Here is a 14,088-nt window from a genome sequence, read left to right as displayed (position 1 = left end):
AGGGATAGAGTAATAGCAACAGGGAGTTCATAGCTAGAGACCTTTGGATGATTCACATGATGACTTCCTCCCCTCGAAAGAGAAGCACATGAGAACTTTTTCTAAGGCAAAAGGTCAAGAGCTGTGTTCTGACCCCACTTTGCATGCGCTTCTCATTAGGTAATTTGTGTTCCTAATAAGTTTCCAAAAATATTGTGTCAAGGGTGCTCGGATATTTGCTGCAGAACGCTGTTCACAGGCCAGGTTCAGGTATCAGAGCTGGGTAAAAGTGTGGTAATCCCCTCAGTGATTACATTACAGCAGAATATGGAAGTGTCAATGACTGGCCAAGTTTGTGCTTTTTAACAGTCCAAATGTTTTCTACATTTTGTTAGGTTTCTTTCATCCTAAAGGCGCAATCATGTTTGTTAGCGTGCCAAATAAAAAAGTCCAAGATATAGATATTGACTCCTTATGCCTCTGTATTATATACAACAATATTGTATTATATACAACTGTATTATAGACAACAAGGTCTGTGTTTAATATATTGTTACCTCAAGGAGATGATGGACGGAGCGCTGAAACTTTTCAGACACTTGCCCCCAGTCACAGATCTGGGTTAAATCCGTCATCGTTTTTTAGCTCACTTCGCCACCCCAGTTCAGACCCTGCCATAGGCAAATCAGTCTAGACCCTGTGCCTCATGGGAACAGTCCAGCCCGAACCATGGTTATGAACATGGGCTAATTTTAGTAGTCAGTAGAATGAGTGTGAGATTTGGGGCTTAGTTTAGAGGTTTGCAGCTATGGGGCTCCTGCCAAAAAAGGGTGGATGCCCATCCACCAGCCTCTGGGCTCCTCCCCCTCACTTAGACATCAAGATATCACAGGCTTTATTCCAGCATAAAGGGGGCGGGGATGGAATCTACCATCACTGTCCTGTGTTGTACTGGTAAGGAAGGCGTGGCAGTTGTAGCCATACAGGGAGAAAACTTCCTGCACTCTATGGCCTTTTACTTTTTTGCCAGATAAACTCCCTGAACTCCGTCCGCAGACAAAGGCACTGAAATCTTCTCCAGGCAGATGGGGATCTCAAACTGTACTGTACTGTTCTCCGCCAGTGGAGTAGAGGTCACGGCCTGCTTTATGGGAAATAAGGCCCTTAATTATTTTCTCATTTTTTATTTTGTGGGTACAATTGATGTGCTGATAGTCCGTGTCCAGGACAAATTTTAATTTGCTTACTGGAGTGATCCTGCAGTGACTAGAATAAGAATATGGATTATTTCCATAAAGCGTTCATAATAGTTCTAATTGGAGGGCCGGTGGGTTAATTCAAAGCATGAACATAGGTTATTTCCTTTTGGAACTGGATTAAAGGAAATCGCTTTTCTCTGGTGTCTGGTATTTCATGGAGTTCTGTCTCATAATCTCTCATGGAGCAACAATGATGCGTGTCCTGCTCGCTGCTGTAGTCCTCGCACAGTGAGGTACAGTGAGTTCTTTTCAAGGCCATTTTTTAAGCTTTTTACAATAATTTGTTTTTGCCACCACGTGATATGATAAGACTTCTCCCTTACTTTGCCTAATGGAAACACAGGCTGTGTGTAGGTTTACCAAAGGTCTTCTATTTGTTGTGGTCGTCACCACATTTTTGTTTATTTGTTGGTGGCTATGTGTATTTTTGTGGAGGATCAATGCAGAGATGTAGAAATCGGATTATTTGGGTGAGTGTGCCAAAATCTCAATCTAGCTAACCCTCCCACCCACGTTCAGAACACTTCATCTCACACAGGGTCATCCTCAAGTGCACCTACGCTCATTTCTAATCTAAATGTGCGTACAATTATGATGCAGAGCTTTAAGCACTACGCAAAAAGAAAGAGGGGCAACATGTATAGACAGTCACATAATAGACGAGAACGTTCTGGAGTCCTCAGTGGAGTGCAACATTCTTCTTTAATGGTTTCAGTTCCTTACACGTGCAGCCAACACGTTTATCCCTAAACAGGGCTTCATCAGGGCACTGATAATACCTCCAGGCGAATTTCCGGATTGTGTAAGGTATTGTCAAAAATGGAGGGCACACACACCTAAGAATGTAGTCTTCTTTGAGTTAATCGATCGTGCACTTCCTCCAAAAGGAACAGTCTAGTATAATAGTAGTGGTAATGTATCCAAAAGTGTGGTCCATCAAAAATATCCAGTGAATGTTTAAATACGTGTCATGAACTCCCTCAAATCCGAGAGATGTTCTTGATAATCTGAGCCGTGTGCGGCTCTCTTCTCCTTACGCTGACAAAAGAACTGCAAACGCCGTCAGTAGAGTTTTAAGCACGGCTGTTCTTGTCGCCGCAGGGTACCTCTTCCTCATAAATATTTTAGCGCCGAGTTCTTAGAAAAGTAACGCCCTTTCTTTTCCAGTAGTTTTCATCAGAGTTCATACAGTGCATGAACCTTCTGCACAGATATTGAGCCAGAAGAAGGGTGCGATTGGATGCTTCATGGCAGGAGGTTCTGAGTTAATAGTGGAGTTGGAAACAATGCGCTGCTGTAAATAAATCACATACTTGATCTTTAGAATAAGTGACCAGCAACAGGCGGGAGTTAAATCAGAACACACTAAACACCAGCTTTTGGCAGCCTTTTAAACTTGGTTATAGGAAAGAAAGCTTGAAATACAAAGCATGGCTTTCAGGTTAATTGAGGAGCGGTTGATTCAGTTATTTATGTCTGCGTGTCCTGCCCGGCCACTATAGGTTTAAGTGCCCTACACCTAGAGGATCATGATGTCCAAGGACAAGTTGCTGTGCAGGTTGGCAAAGCCCAGTTTGTTTTTCAGATCTTTTCAGTCCGTCTCGACATCGGTGTAGACTTCCATCCTTCAGACTGGTGGTGGAAGAAACCAGGTAGGATTCTTCATCACAGCACATCATCCTTGAAATATCAACCTAGTCTTGGTGGTCCTAGACTTGAAAGAACCCAAAATCAGGAGATTTAAGGGAAAAAATCGCTTGTATCCTGTCCTTTGCCAAAGGCCTGCATCCTGATGATCTGCAGGAAGACATGCTGTCTAAGGGCTCTCGGGTAGATTTTTTTCTTCCTAGTACTGCCCTCGTTCTCGGGTTATAAACATGGGTTAATGAAGATGATGGGCCCCGCTTTTGAATCGGTCATTCAAGTGAAATTTGGGGAGTTTTTTATTGCTTATATATCAGTTTTTAACTTTTCCCTCAGCTTGATTTGTGAGATTCTAGTCCTGCAATAGTGAAAAGTGGAGGCCCTAGTTACTTATGGCCCACCTTACGGGGCATGGGCGAGACCGAGGGACTTGTGCTTTGACAGCAGAGCAGGGTGCAGACTGGGAAGGTACCTATACCAGGGTGCTCTGGAATGGGACAGTTGGAGACCGAGAACTGGGATGTAATCTCCCTGACAGTGGAGAAACGAAAGATCTTTGATGTGAAGCTGGAAGAGGAAGGCAGAGGGACAGTGGAAGAGTGATGGAAAAAGAAATGACAGCAGAACTGACGGAAGTTGGAAATGGGAACACGTCAACAAGACTTTCACATAACATCTTAGACCAAACTGATAACTAGATTCAATAGCACAAATACAAAATGTAGCTTAAAATATTTATTTTAATTTGGCAAAAATATTTCTGTAGTAAAATGTTTTTAACTTTCACATAAGAACAATGTGAAAATATTTTGGAACTATAGATGGATATCTAAGGATTAATAGATAAACTAAAAGGGGTAAGGCAACATGTAAATAGAAATAAGTGTGTGTGTGTGTGTGTGTGTGTGTGTATATATATATATATAATAGCGAGATATGGAAAAAGCTTACATGAATTAAGGTGGGTTTGGAGGATATAAAAATAACTTATAAAACATAATAAAAGCTAGCTGTTTTTTTTAACTTTTGCATATATATTTACACACACGGGGAGAGGCACCTCAGAATACACAGACACAGAAAAGACACCAATGATAAAGGGGATTTGGAGGGGTTAGAGGGTGAAGTTACATAAATGCTAAGTGGAGGTCGAAATTTATGAAAAGTTCTTTTGGTCACAAATTACTACGTAGAAAAAAAAATGTATTTATGCAAGGTGTTTTTAAAAATAATGTTTTCAAAAGATGTTTTGGAAAACGATGTTATCACATGGAACTGTTTACTGTTGTGGAATCGCAGACTTGGGAAGCACCAAGACACCCAGACGTTGAACTAAGAGTTGAGCCTTTCCACAGCGAATCATGCACTGGTGGTAATATAAAATATTTGAGCGAATAATATTACAGGTATTTATTTTATTTGCTAAAAGAATCTTAACTCCCACCAACCCCCACAGATACACAAGAGCATGCCTCGAATTGAAATAATGTAAATATATTGAAAATCCTGACTGATGTCTTGGTTGGACGTGAACAATGAATTGGACTTCTGGAAGCCACTTTTTATTTGATGATCCCAGACAAGGTGGTTGCACTGTTACTTACTTCCCTTTGTCTGTGAATTACACTGAGGGTGGGGAGCATGAGATAGGTTGACCTTCGAAGCACATACAAGCTATAATTAAAGAAGGCATGCACAGTAGAGCAGCAAGGATGTCCAGGTGAGTGCGGTTTTTGTTAAAGATGCTTCTAGTGAATTACGCTCCTGAAATCTAGTCTCTGCTGCATTGAGAAACAAAAAGAAAAGTGAATCTCTATCCTGGTGTCTTACGTGCTCGCCCCATCCCCACAGAAAGAAAAACAAACTCTTCTCGAGACTGCGGTTAAAGAAGAGCAGGTAGTGTGCCACCACGCATCGTGCAAGGCTGTGACAACTAACAAGGATGCAAAGCAGAATTGTGTTTTAACCCCGTGAATGGAATGAACGTTACTGCATGATTTGTGGTTTTTCCAGATTTGGAGGGCTCGGGCTGAGGGGCGGTAAAGCGAAGCTGTAGAAAATAAGCTAGTGCATTGTTCTTATATAACCACCAGTTTTGTGTGTTGTTTTTGGATTGTTAACTAAACAATGGTATTGGCGTATATGAAGTGGGTGAGTTAAGGGGAGACTAGGAATAGAAAGAATTGGTGTGCCTTGTGGAACTTTTCCATCGCCTCCTTTTGTTTTATCGATGTTTTGTCATTCATTGGGAAGAAGGCTTAACTGTAATGGTCAGTCTCCATCTTCCAAAACACACACCCTCCGGGATGAACTTGCCCCTGCCATCTTCTTTGCAGTGTGGGACTCGTAGATTCCCCCTTTGTAAATGATGCTCTTCCGGCAAGTGTGGGAACAGTAACAGTAATAGTAAAGGTGGTGTGGCTCCCCAACTAATGCCCTGACACAAACGCGCATGCACTCGCGCACACTCACTATAGTTATATATTTAGAGTCCTAAAGCTGCACTAGATAGCCAATGTGCCAGCATTACCTCACAACATTTTAGTTTTAGTAGCTAAACTTTAGTAGTAAAGGGTTGGCTTGAAAATATTAAATGACATTAATTTATTGTAATCTGTTTAATGGTAAGCCCCATGCATCAAATAAGGCAAAGTGTTGTGCCACTTTGTGTATGTTTATGTACAATAATACTTACCTTTATAATTTTTAAAGATTTTAGAGCTAGCCAGGAACACTTTTAACGGTGGCAATTGTACCTTAGGCTTCTCAGACCACCAAAGTGCTAATATTTCATGTAGAATCGAGAATAATTGTATTAGTAATTATTGCTGACGTTTATTATAACACCAGAGCATTGCATCCGGCTCCTGGGGCTACAGTAATTGATAACGACCCCTACCCAAATTATAGGCAAAGTTGCAGGTGAGGGTCTATAACGAAGAGAGTTTTAGCAACCAACATAAGCTCCGACAATAAGGGCTTCAAAGCTCATTTATTTCTTTTTCTTTTTTATTGACATTTTTTTCTTGCCCTGGTCAGGCCTTGATGGCAATGGATCTTTGTACAGAAAAAAAACAATTGTAAAAGATGGCAAGTAGATGTACTGCCCTCCAGAGGAGACATGTTTCTTTGTTTCTATGTTTTGTGTTTTCAGAGTCTTTGTGACTTTAAAACGTAGAGCACTTTGGTTCCTGCTAAAGCAAGCCCTATTGGAACATTCCACCCTTGAAGATGGAATGTTCCAAAGTACTCATGGACAAACAGAAAGACAAGCATTGGAACAGATGGAGAAACTGGTCTATACCAGCCATAATTAGGCCTCTACCACTTTGTCTCCAGTGAAGTCCCCGACAATACCGTAGTCTAATAAAGACGTGATAAATACGTGATAAATACGAGGATTCTTAAATTGGTTGTAAATTTAAAATGTCAGTTGCTCCAGTGTTCATAGGTGAAGATTTACAGATAGCAAAGCGCCAAACCAAAGTGATCTCAAATTTTCTAAAGTGATGAAACCACATCCAGCATCCTAGATCATCCAGCTAATGATAATCGAAAGGTCTGAGACCCTCATCTCAATGGAGAAAGATTCAAGATCTTTATAGTAACAGCAACAGTTTCAGAATCTTGGAGACTGCTGTGCTAGATTTAAGTAAAATGTCCTTTCTGATTTCTTAGATTGGACGTTCTTGGTTCACAGATGACAGAAGTAAACACTGTGGGGGAAGGGAAGAGTACTTGAGAAATTGGTGACTGTCCAAGAAACGACATCTTTAGGCAAACCCTTTCACTAAAGAATGAGAGGGTCACAAAGTTACACCTTGGTGCAGTAACATATCATAGACTTGCAAAGCCCAAAATCTGTCTATATATATTATCACAAAGAGCACAGTCAGTCTGTGAAACATAACATTAAAAGTAACTGAATATTTTAAAAGCAATTAATATGCTTGTGACTGACTTATTTCAATCTTCCTTAAGTCTGATTAATGAGAACACGTTTAACACAGAGTCCTGACCAGGGTCCGATTGGTAACCCAGGCCGAGTTCTAGCTGTGGGCTGCTTTTGTATGCAGCCTGGGTGCTGTCTGTGCTGTTAGGCTGTGGCCAGCAGCCCAGTGGGTGCCTGAGTGGCCTTTCTGGAGGCAGATGGTCGGAGGCATCACTCCCTTTCTCTCGCTGGGCCGATCCATTAATGTATGCTGATTGAGCAGGGGCAGGGGGCCTGAGCAGAAGTGGTCTCACTTGCATTCATGTGTGACTCAGCAGTGTGAAATTGTCTGTGCATTTTATTTTATGCAATCAAAAGATGGGGGAGGTAGAGGTAAAGGTTAGATTCACCCTCCTAACTGAATGAAGTTTCACAAAATCTGGAATACCAGAATAAGAAACCTACCCATAGGGAAGAACAGGGTTTTCATTGGAAATGTATGAAAATCCTCTTTTATGAAAGCAAAAATCTTTTCTAGAGTCCCCTCACCCACCAGGGTTGCCCCTAGGTGGCATGCTTCATCATTGGGGTCCTCTCAATCCATTGCGGATTGAGGCGTGCTGAGACTTGCGGAACTACATAGAAGCACTGAATCATGAAAAATGTGTATTGAAGTGGAGTGGAGAAACAAAAAAGATTAAAAATGCCTAACTAGTGGGCTGTTTTGTTCCTGCCCCTAGTTGGTATGTCTAAAAACAGGGGTTAATAATAGGGACGGTCTAACTATGTTGAGTATTGGGTCCCTAGTATTGGGTCAACATGTTTCGAGCTGTCCCCTCAAAGCTCTTCTTCAGGACCACACGAGGGCCAGCCTCGTGTGTACCACTCCTAAGTAAACCTATATTCTGTGCTACATCAATGCTTTTCACTCATCAGGTCTAAAATCGCAGTGCTGTGTGCTCAGTGCTGTTCAGAGTAAAGAGAATTTGTTTTTTGATGATTCAAAAATAATAATTCATTTGAAAGATTGTTTGTATTGCACTTCTATTGCTATTGGAGGGGTTCCCTTCAACTACTATGGCTGCCACTGTAAAACGTGATGTGTGAGGGAAACCCCTATCCATGCTGTAATTCCATTGGCTGGAAGGGTTACCTTTTGGGGTTTTTCTTGCTCACAGTTGTCTCTCTTCCATGTCCATTTGCGGCCCGATTAGTCTCTCTTTAGCATGCACACAGAGAAGTCTCCTCTCAATCTTCCTTCTGGGGGTCGCATTGCAACAAATCCTCAAATTTATGTGATGACTTTCTTGCCACAATTGCTTCCTGTCCCTGCAGACTGCTGTAATGGGTGGGCAGGAGCTCACGCATCCTCGAAGGTTTGTGGTATTCATGAAGGATACAGAGAGTGTTTAAGACATAGGAAAAGTCTGGTTTCATTTTCGATTCGAATGAAAATGAAGTTTGCCTCTTTGAAAACTTAAAGCATAATGCAGTTTATTTGCACAAAGTCGCCTAAACGGCTCTCTGCCGTCGTAAATATTTGTGAGCCGTAGGAGCTCATTGGCCCACTGCTTGGAACTGGTTAGTCAATTGCGCTATAGCTCTAGTGCCTACCAGCTGGCAAAGATGAGGCAGGAATACTTCTGTACTCTCACCACATATTCCTAAATCTGAAAGAGACATGTTAGTGATAGATTCCTTACCTTAGAATTACCCCCAGGCGTCAGACTGGATCCGGAAAGTTTTCGTCAGCAGTACCTCTGCGCGTCGGAAGTGGGCGTCGTGCGGATCCGCGTCCGTCGTAAGCGTCGTGATCGCCAAAATGACGTTGCAGCAGCTACTTAGACACCGCCCTCGCACACTGATGTCAGTTCTTTCTTTTTCCGCACCAGCAAGCGCAGATCCGGAGAGAGCGGTACCCCCAGTCAATTTTTGACTGAGTTTTTTTGGGACTTTTGTCTCTGTTTTTTTTTTTAGTCTAGTGACTCCTGGTGCTGTAGGGATACCCGGTTTCAAATCTTGCGAAGTTTGTCCCCGCATGATGTCGGTGACGGACCCGCACCACTAGTCTCTCTACTGCCTGGGGCTCGACCACGACCCCATGTTGTGCCCCGACTGCCGGGCCATGGCTCCGAAAACTTTGCGGGAGCGGTCCTGTAAGTTGCTTGAGGCCCGAGAGTCGGCTCCGTGCCGTTCAAGGTCCCGCTCCCATGGGAGGTCGAGGGACCGGTCACGGAGCTGCCACCATAGTTCGAAGTCTTAGCACTCGGGGTCAGGTAAGACAAAGCACAAGAAGTCGAAGAAGCGCTGTCGCTCTTTGCCTAGCCTGTCGCGTGACGAGGCTGAGGCTGAGGCTGCCCCCATGGCTCCGGAGAAGCCTACGCAGTTGCCGACGGCCTACCTGCCTTTCCCGGGTCCATCTGTGACTCCGGCCCAGCTGCAGGACTTTCTGTCCGCCATGGCTCGCCTATTTGGCCCGTCTGGCCCCGCCAGCGTGCCTTCAGGCCTCGTGTGTTCGACTGGGCATCCTCGCCTTTCTTCGTCGATGGCTCCGGCGTCGTCGACGGCTCCCGCTCCAGTGCAGCGAGACCCCCATGGATCCATGTATGGATCCCAGCTGATGTGGGTTGACCTCGTATGACCTCCACTGACGTCTACGGCACCGTCGCCTGTGTCAGCCAGCCCCCCGGCCGATGTCGTCCTGGGCTTCCACCGACCTGGAGACTGTTCCGGACCGGTGTTGGATCGACACCGATAGGGAATTTCTATCCCTTTCTCCATCCTCATCCCTCTTTCCCGCCTGTCCAGCAGGTTACGGAGGACGGGGAGGACTGGGAGGGGTCTGAAGACCCTCTCGCAGCCCAATGCAAGTTAGTCCCAGACTGGGCAGAGGATTTGGAGGACGCAGGTAGACTGGATTTTTCTCCAGAACCTGGCACACTGTCTCATTCTACCGTGGCTACGGAGGAGGGTGGTACTTATTCAGTGGTGTTGCATAGGGCAGCCGAGGCTCTCCACCTCGAGCTCCCTACAGTGGCCGTCGGGACTAACCTCCTGACAGAAGTGCTTAGGCCGGCGGCTTCCTCTGCGGAGCCGATGCTGCCCTTTAATGACGCACTTTCAGATGTTCTTTCAGGCACCTGGTCCAGGCCCAACACAGGGGCTCCTGTGGATAGGAACGTTGCCCGACGCCATCGCCCAGCCTCGGGTCACCTCATTTTCCTCTCTCAACACCCTACCCCTGAGAGCTTGGTTGTCCAAGCCTCTGCGTCCCCGAGCACATTCCCTTCCGCACCTCCAGACAGGCAATCCAAGAAACTGGAGTAGTTTGGGAAGAAGTTTTTTCTTCCGCTAGTTCAGGGTTGCAGTCTGTGAATACCGCATGCCTCTTGGGCCGTTATTCCCACTCTGTGTGAGATAGGGTGGCGCAGGTGCTGCCTCAGTGTCCGGAGGAGGCCCGGACAGTGCTCTCCCAAGCTATTGCCTTACTGAGGGAAGAAGCCAAGTTCACGATTCATTGTGGCCTTGACACCGCCGACTCGCTCGGCAGAGCGATTTCCATGACAGTGGCGCTATGCCGTCATGCCTGGCTGAGGACAACTGGCTTTTCAGGGGATGTCCAGAACACCCTGATGCCTTTAGATGACACTCGCCTTTTTGGAGACAAGGCAGATAGTGGGTTGGAGCGCTTTAAGGACTCGCGGGCTATGGCCAAGCGCACTCCTTTGGCTTCTGCTTTTCGCTCCTTTCGTGGCGACGGAAGGGGCGTCCAAACACATTTGTTTCAGACCCACAGGCCTGTGCAGCAACAGTCTCCGCACAACCGCGGACGTGGGACCCGCCGAGGTGGGTCACGGGGCCAGCGGGCAGGTCAGTCCACCACCACCCTTGCCACCACTGCTTCCAAACCTTCCTAGTCCGGTGTTTCAGGCCCATCAATCGCCAGTGGGCGGCAGGATTCGCCATCACCTCCCCCCACTGGCGCACCATCACTTCGGATCGGTGGGTTTTACAGACAGTCCGAAGGGGCTACTCCCTCCCCTTCTAGACTACCCCTCCAGCCATGCCACCTCAGTTCCACCGCATGTCGAGAGATCACTTGACACTTCTCCAGCAGGAAGTTGTGGCCCTCTTGGCCAAGGGGTCCATCGAGCACGTTATGAACCCAGAAGTGGGTCGTGGTTGTTATTCCCACTACTTCCTGGTTCCAAAGAAGGTCAAGGGCCTGCGTCCTATCTTAGACCTTCGGAACGTCAATTGCTTCCTCCGGAAGGAGAAGTTCAAGATGCTCACACTTGCTCAAGTCTTGTCTGCCCTAGACCCGCAATACTGGATGGTAGCGCTGGACTTGCAGGACGCTTACTTTCATATCCCCGTCCTGCCGGCCCACCGGCATTACCTGCGGTTCACGGTAGGCCACACGCACTTTCAGTTCACCCTGCTCCCTTTTGGCCTTACAAGTGCGACTCAGGTGTTTTCGAAAGTGATGGCGGTGGTTGCAGCTCAGGGGTTTCAGTCTTTCCCTATCTTGACTGGTTGTTGAAAGCGGGCTCGCCCCAGGCAGTCGTCTCCCACCTCGAGACTACGGCTGACCTCCTCCATTTGCTGGGGTTCTCCATCAACGTGCCGAAGTCGCACCTGATTTCGTCTCATAATCTCCTCTTTATCATAGCGGTTCTGGACATGGCGCAGTTTCAGGTTTATCCTCCCGAGCAGCGAGTCCGGGACATTTGGGCCATGATTCCGATCTTTTGGCCCTTGTCCTGGGTTTCAGTCAGGATGACCTTGAGGCTGCTGGGCCTCATGGCCTCCTGCATCCTGCTGACCAATCATATGCGGGCTCTGCAGTGGGACCTGAAGTTCCAGTGGGCGCAGCATCAGGGGAACCTGTCCGAGTACGTCCAGATCTCGGAGAGCACTGCAAGGCAATTGCAGCGGTGGCTCACGAACCAGCATTTGGTCAGTGGCAGATCACTCTCCCTTCCCCAACCGGAGCGCACAGTGGTGACGGATGCGTCCCTCCTGGATGGGGCGGCCACATGGGAGAGGCGGAGATCAGAGGCCTCTGGTCTCCTGCGGAGTCCAGGCTCCATATCAACCTTCTGGAGCTCCATGCGATCCTACTTGCACTGAAGGCATTCCTTCCCTCTCTCAAGGGGAGAGTAGTGCAGGTGTTCACAGACAACACCATCGCCATGTGGTACTGCAACAAGCAAGGCGGAGTGGGGTCGTGGACCCTATGTCAGGAGGCTCTGTGTCTCTGGACATGGCTGGAACATTAAGGTATTTCCTTGGTGGTTCAACACTTGGCAGGTTCTTTTGAACGTCAGGGCAGATGAACCCAGCCGCAGGTGCATGATGGATCACGAAGGGCGTCTTCACTTGGAGGTGGCGCACGGTCTCTTTCACCAATGGGGAGAGCCTTGGTTAGATCTATTCACCACCGAAGAGAACGCACAATGTCAGCAGTTCTGCGCGTTGGAATTTCCAAGACGGCACTTGCTCGGCGACGCTTTTCATCACGAGTGGAGTTGCGGTCTATTGTACGCCTTTTCGCCTATACCACTTCTACCCCGAGTGCTGAAGAAGATCAGGCGCGACTGGGCCCCTAGTCATTCTTGTGGCCCCAGACTGGACTCGAAGAGTTTGGTATCCAGAGCTACTCAGTATGAGCATGGATCCCCCGATCCGACTGTCTCTTCGGGAGGATTTTCTGTCGCAGCAGCAGGGGACGGTCCTCCACCCGAACCTGTCCAGCCTCCACCCCCTTGCATGGAGATTGAGCGGCAACAGTTGATTCCATTTGACTTGCCTCCTGAAGTCTGTGATATCATTCTGGCAGCTAGGCGTCCCTCCACTAAATTGGTATACGCTTGCAGGTGGAACAAATTTGTGGCATGGTGCACAGCAACAACTGTAGATCCCGTTTGTGCCCCTCCTTCAGAAGTCCTTTTGTTCCTCCTTTGGCCTGGCAGGGCTCTGCTCTTGGCACTATTAAGGGCTACCTTTCTGCAATTTCAGCCTTTCTCAGGCTCCCTGATCAGCCCTCTCTTTTCAAGTCCCCTGTTGTAAGTAGATTTCTCAAAGGCATTACTCACCTTTTCCCTCCTATTCCTTTTGTGATGCCGCAGTGGGACTTGAATCTGGTTCTTACCTATTTGATGTGCGTTCCCTTTGAGCCGCTTCACAACTGTCCTCTTAGATTATTGACTTTGAAGACTGCTTTCCCGGTTGCCATCACCTCCGCTAGGTGCATGAGTGAGCTCCAGGCTCTTTCTTGTAAACCTCCTTTTCTGTCTGTTCATCCGGACAAAGTTGTGCTCTGCACTCGTCCTTCCTTTTTGCCAAAGGTTGTTACTGCCTTGTATATTGGGCAAACTATCACCTTGCCCACTTTCTTTCCACCTCCGTACCCTTCCAGAGAGGAAGAGAGGCTCCACCGTCTGGACCCAAAACATGCGCTCTCGTTTTACCTGAATCGCACACAACCGTTCCGGGTGGATGACCAGCTCTTTGTTGGCTACGTAGGCACCAAGAAAGGCAGGGCTGTCCACAAGAGGACTATCTCCCGCTGGGTCGTCTTGTGTATCAAAGCCTGTTATTCTCTGGCTAAAAAGGAGCCTCCAGTGGGGCTGCGCGCTCATCCCATCAGGGCGACTGCAGCTACTACCGCATTGGGACGTGGTGTCCCCCTACAAGACCTCTGTCAGGCAGCCACGTGGGCCTCGCTGCACACTTTTACAAAGCATTATTGCCTTGACAGCCAAGTCCGGAGAGATGGCTTCTTTGGCCGTTGTGTTCTCCGTGACTTTCTGGTGTGATCTTGGTTCGCAGACCCACAACCGGGGTTGGTGTTGCTGGGGTATCTATTCTAAGGTAAGGAATCTATCATTAACGTGTCTCTTTCAGATGCGCAAGTTACTTACCTTCAGTAACGATATATCTGTAAGAGACATGACATTAGTGATAGATTCCTTATCGCCCCACCCATTCTCCCCGTTCTGCCAACTGATTTCTAGGGTTAAAGTCATCCCTTTCAGGGCCCTAGTTTCAGTGCACCAGTGGTCAGTATCTTGCATGGCTGTGCGTTCCTGGCGCGGAAAGTCGTGTACAGAACTGACGTCAGCACGCGAGGGCGGCGTCTAAGTAGCTGCCGTGACGTTATCCCAGCGATTATGACGGACGCGGAGCCACATGACGCCACCTTCCAACGCGCAGGGGTACTGCTGATGAAAACTTTCCAGATCCAGTCTGACGCCTTGGGGTAATTATAAG

At 47.2% G+C, this 14,088-nt stretch overlaps 1 protein-coding gene across 12 annotated transcripts in view; it reads left to right on the top strand.

Annotated features, from left to right (window-relative positions):
* Window positions 1–14,088, top strand: part of BIN1 (bridging integrator 1) — a 555,217-nt gene that overhangs the window by 358,246 nt on the left and 182,883 nt on the right. For all 12 annotated transcript variants that reach the window (XM_085646006.1, XM_085646002.1, XM_085646003.1 and 9 more), the window contains one exon: window positions 4,734–4,778. In XM_085646006.1, the coding sequence (XP_085502132.1) occupies window positions 4,734–4,778 (45 nt within the window). The remainder of the gene's footprint in view (window positions 1–4,733; window positions 4,779–14,088) is intronic.

Source organism: Triturus cristatus, chromosome 3_1, assembly GCF_964204655.1.
Source record: "Triturus cristatus chromosome 3_1, aTriCri1.1, whole genome shotgun sequence".
In the NCBI taxonomy this organism is placed as follows: Eukaryota; Metazoa; Chordata; class Amphibia; order Caudata; family Salamandridae; genus Triturus; species Triturus cristatus.
This window is presented reverse-complemented; position numbering and strand designations above follow the sequence as displayed.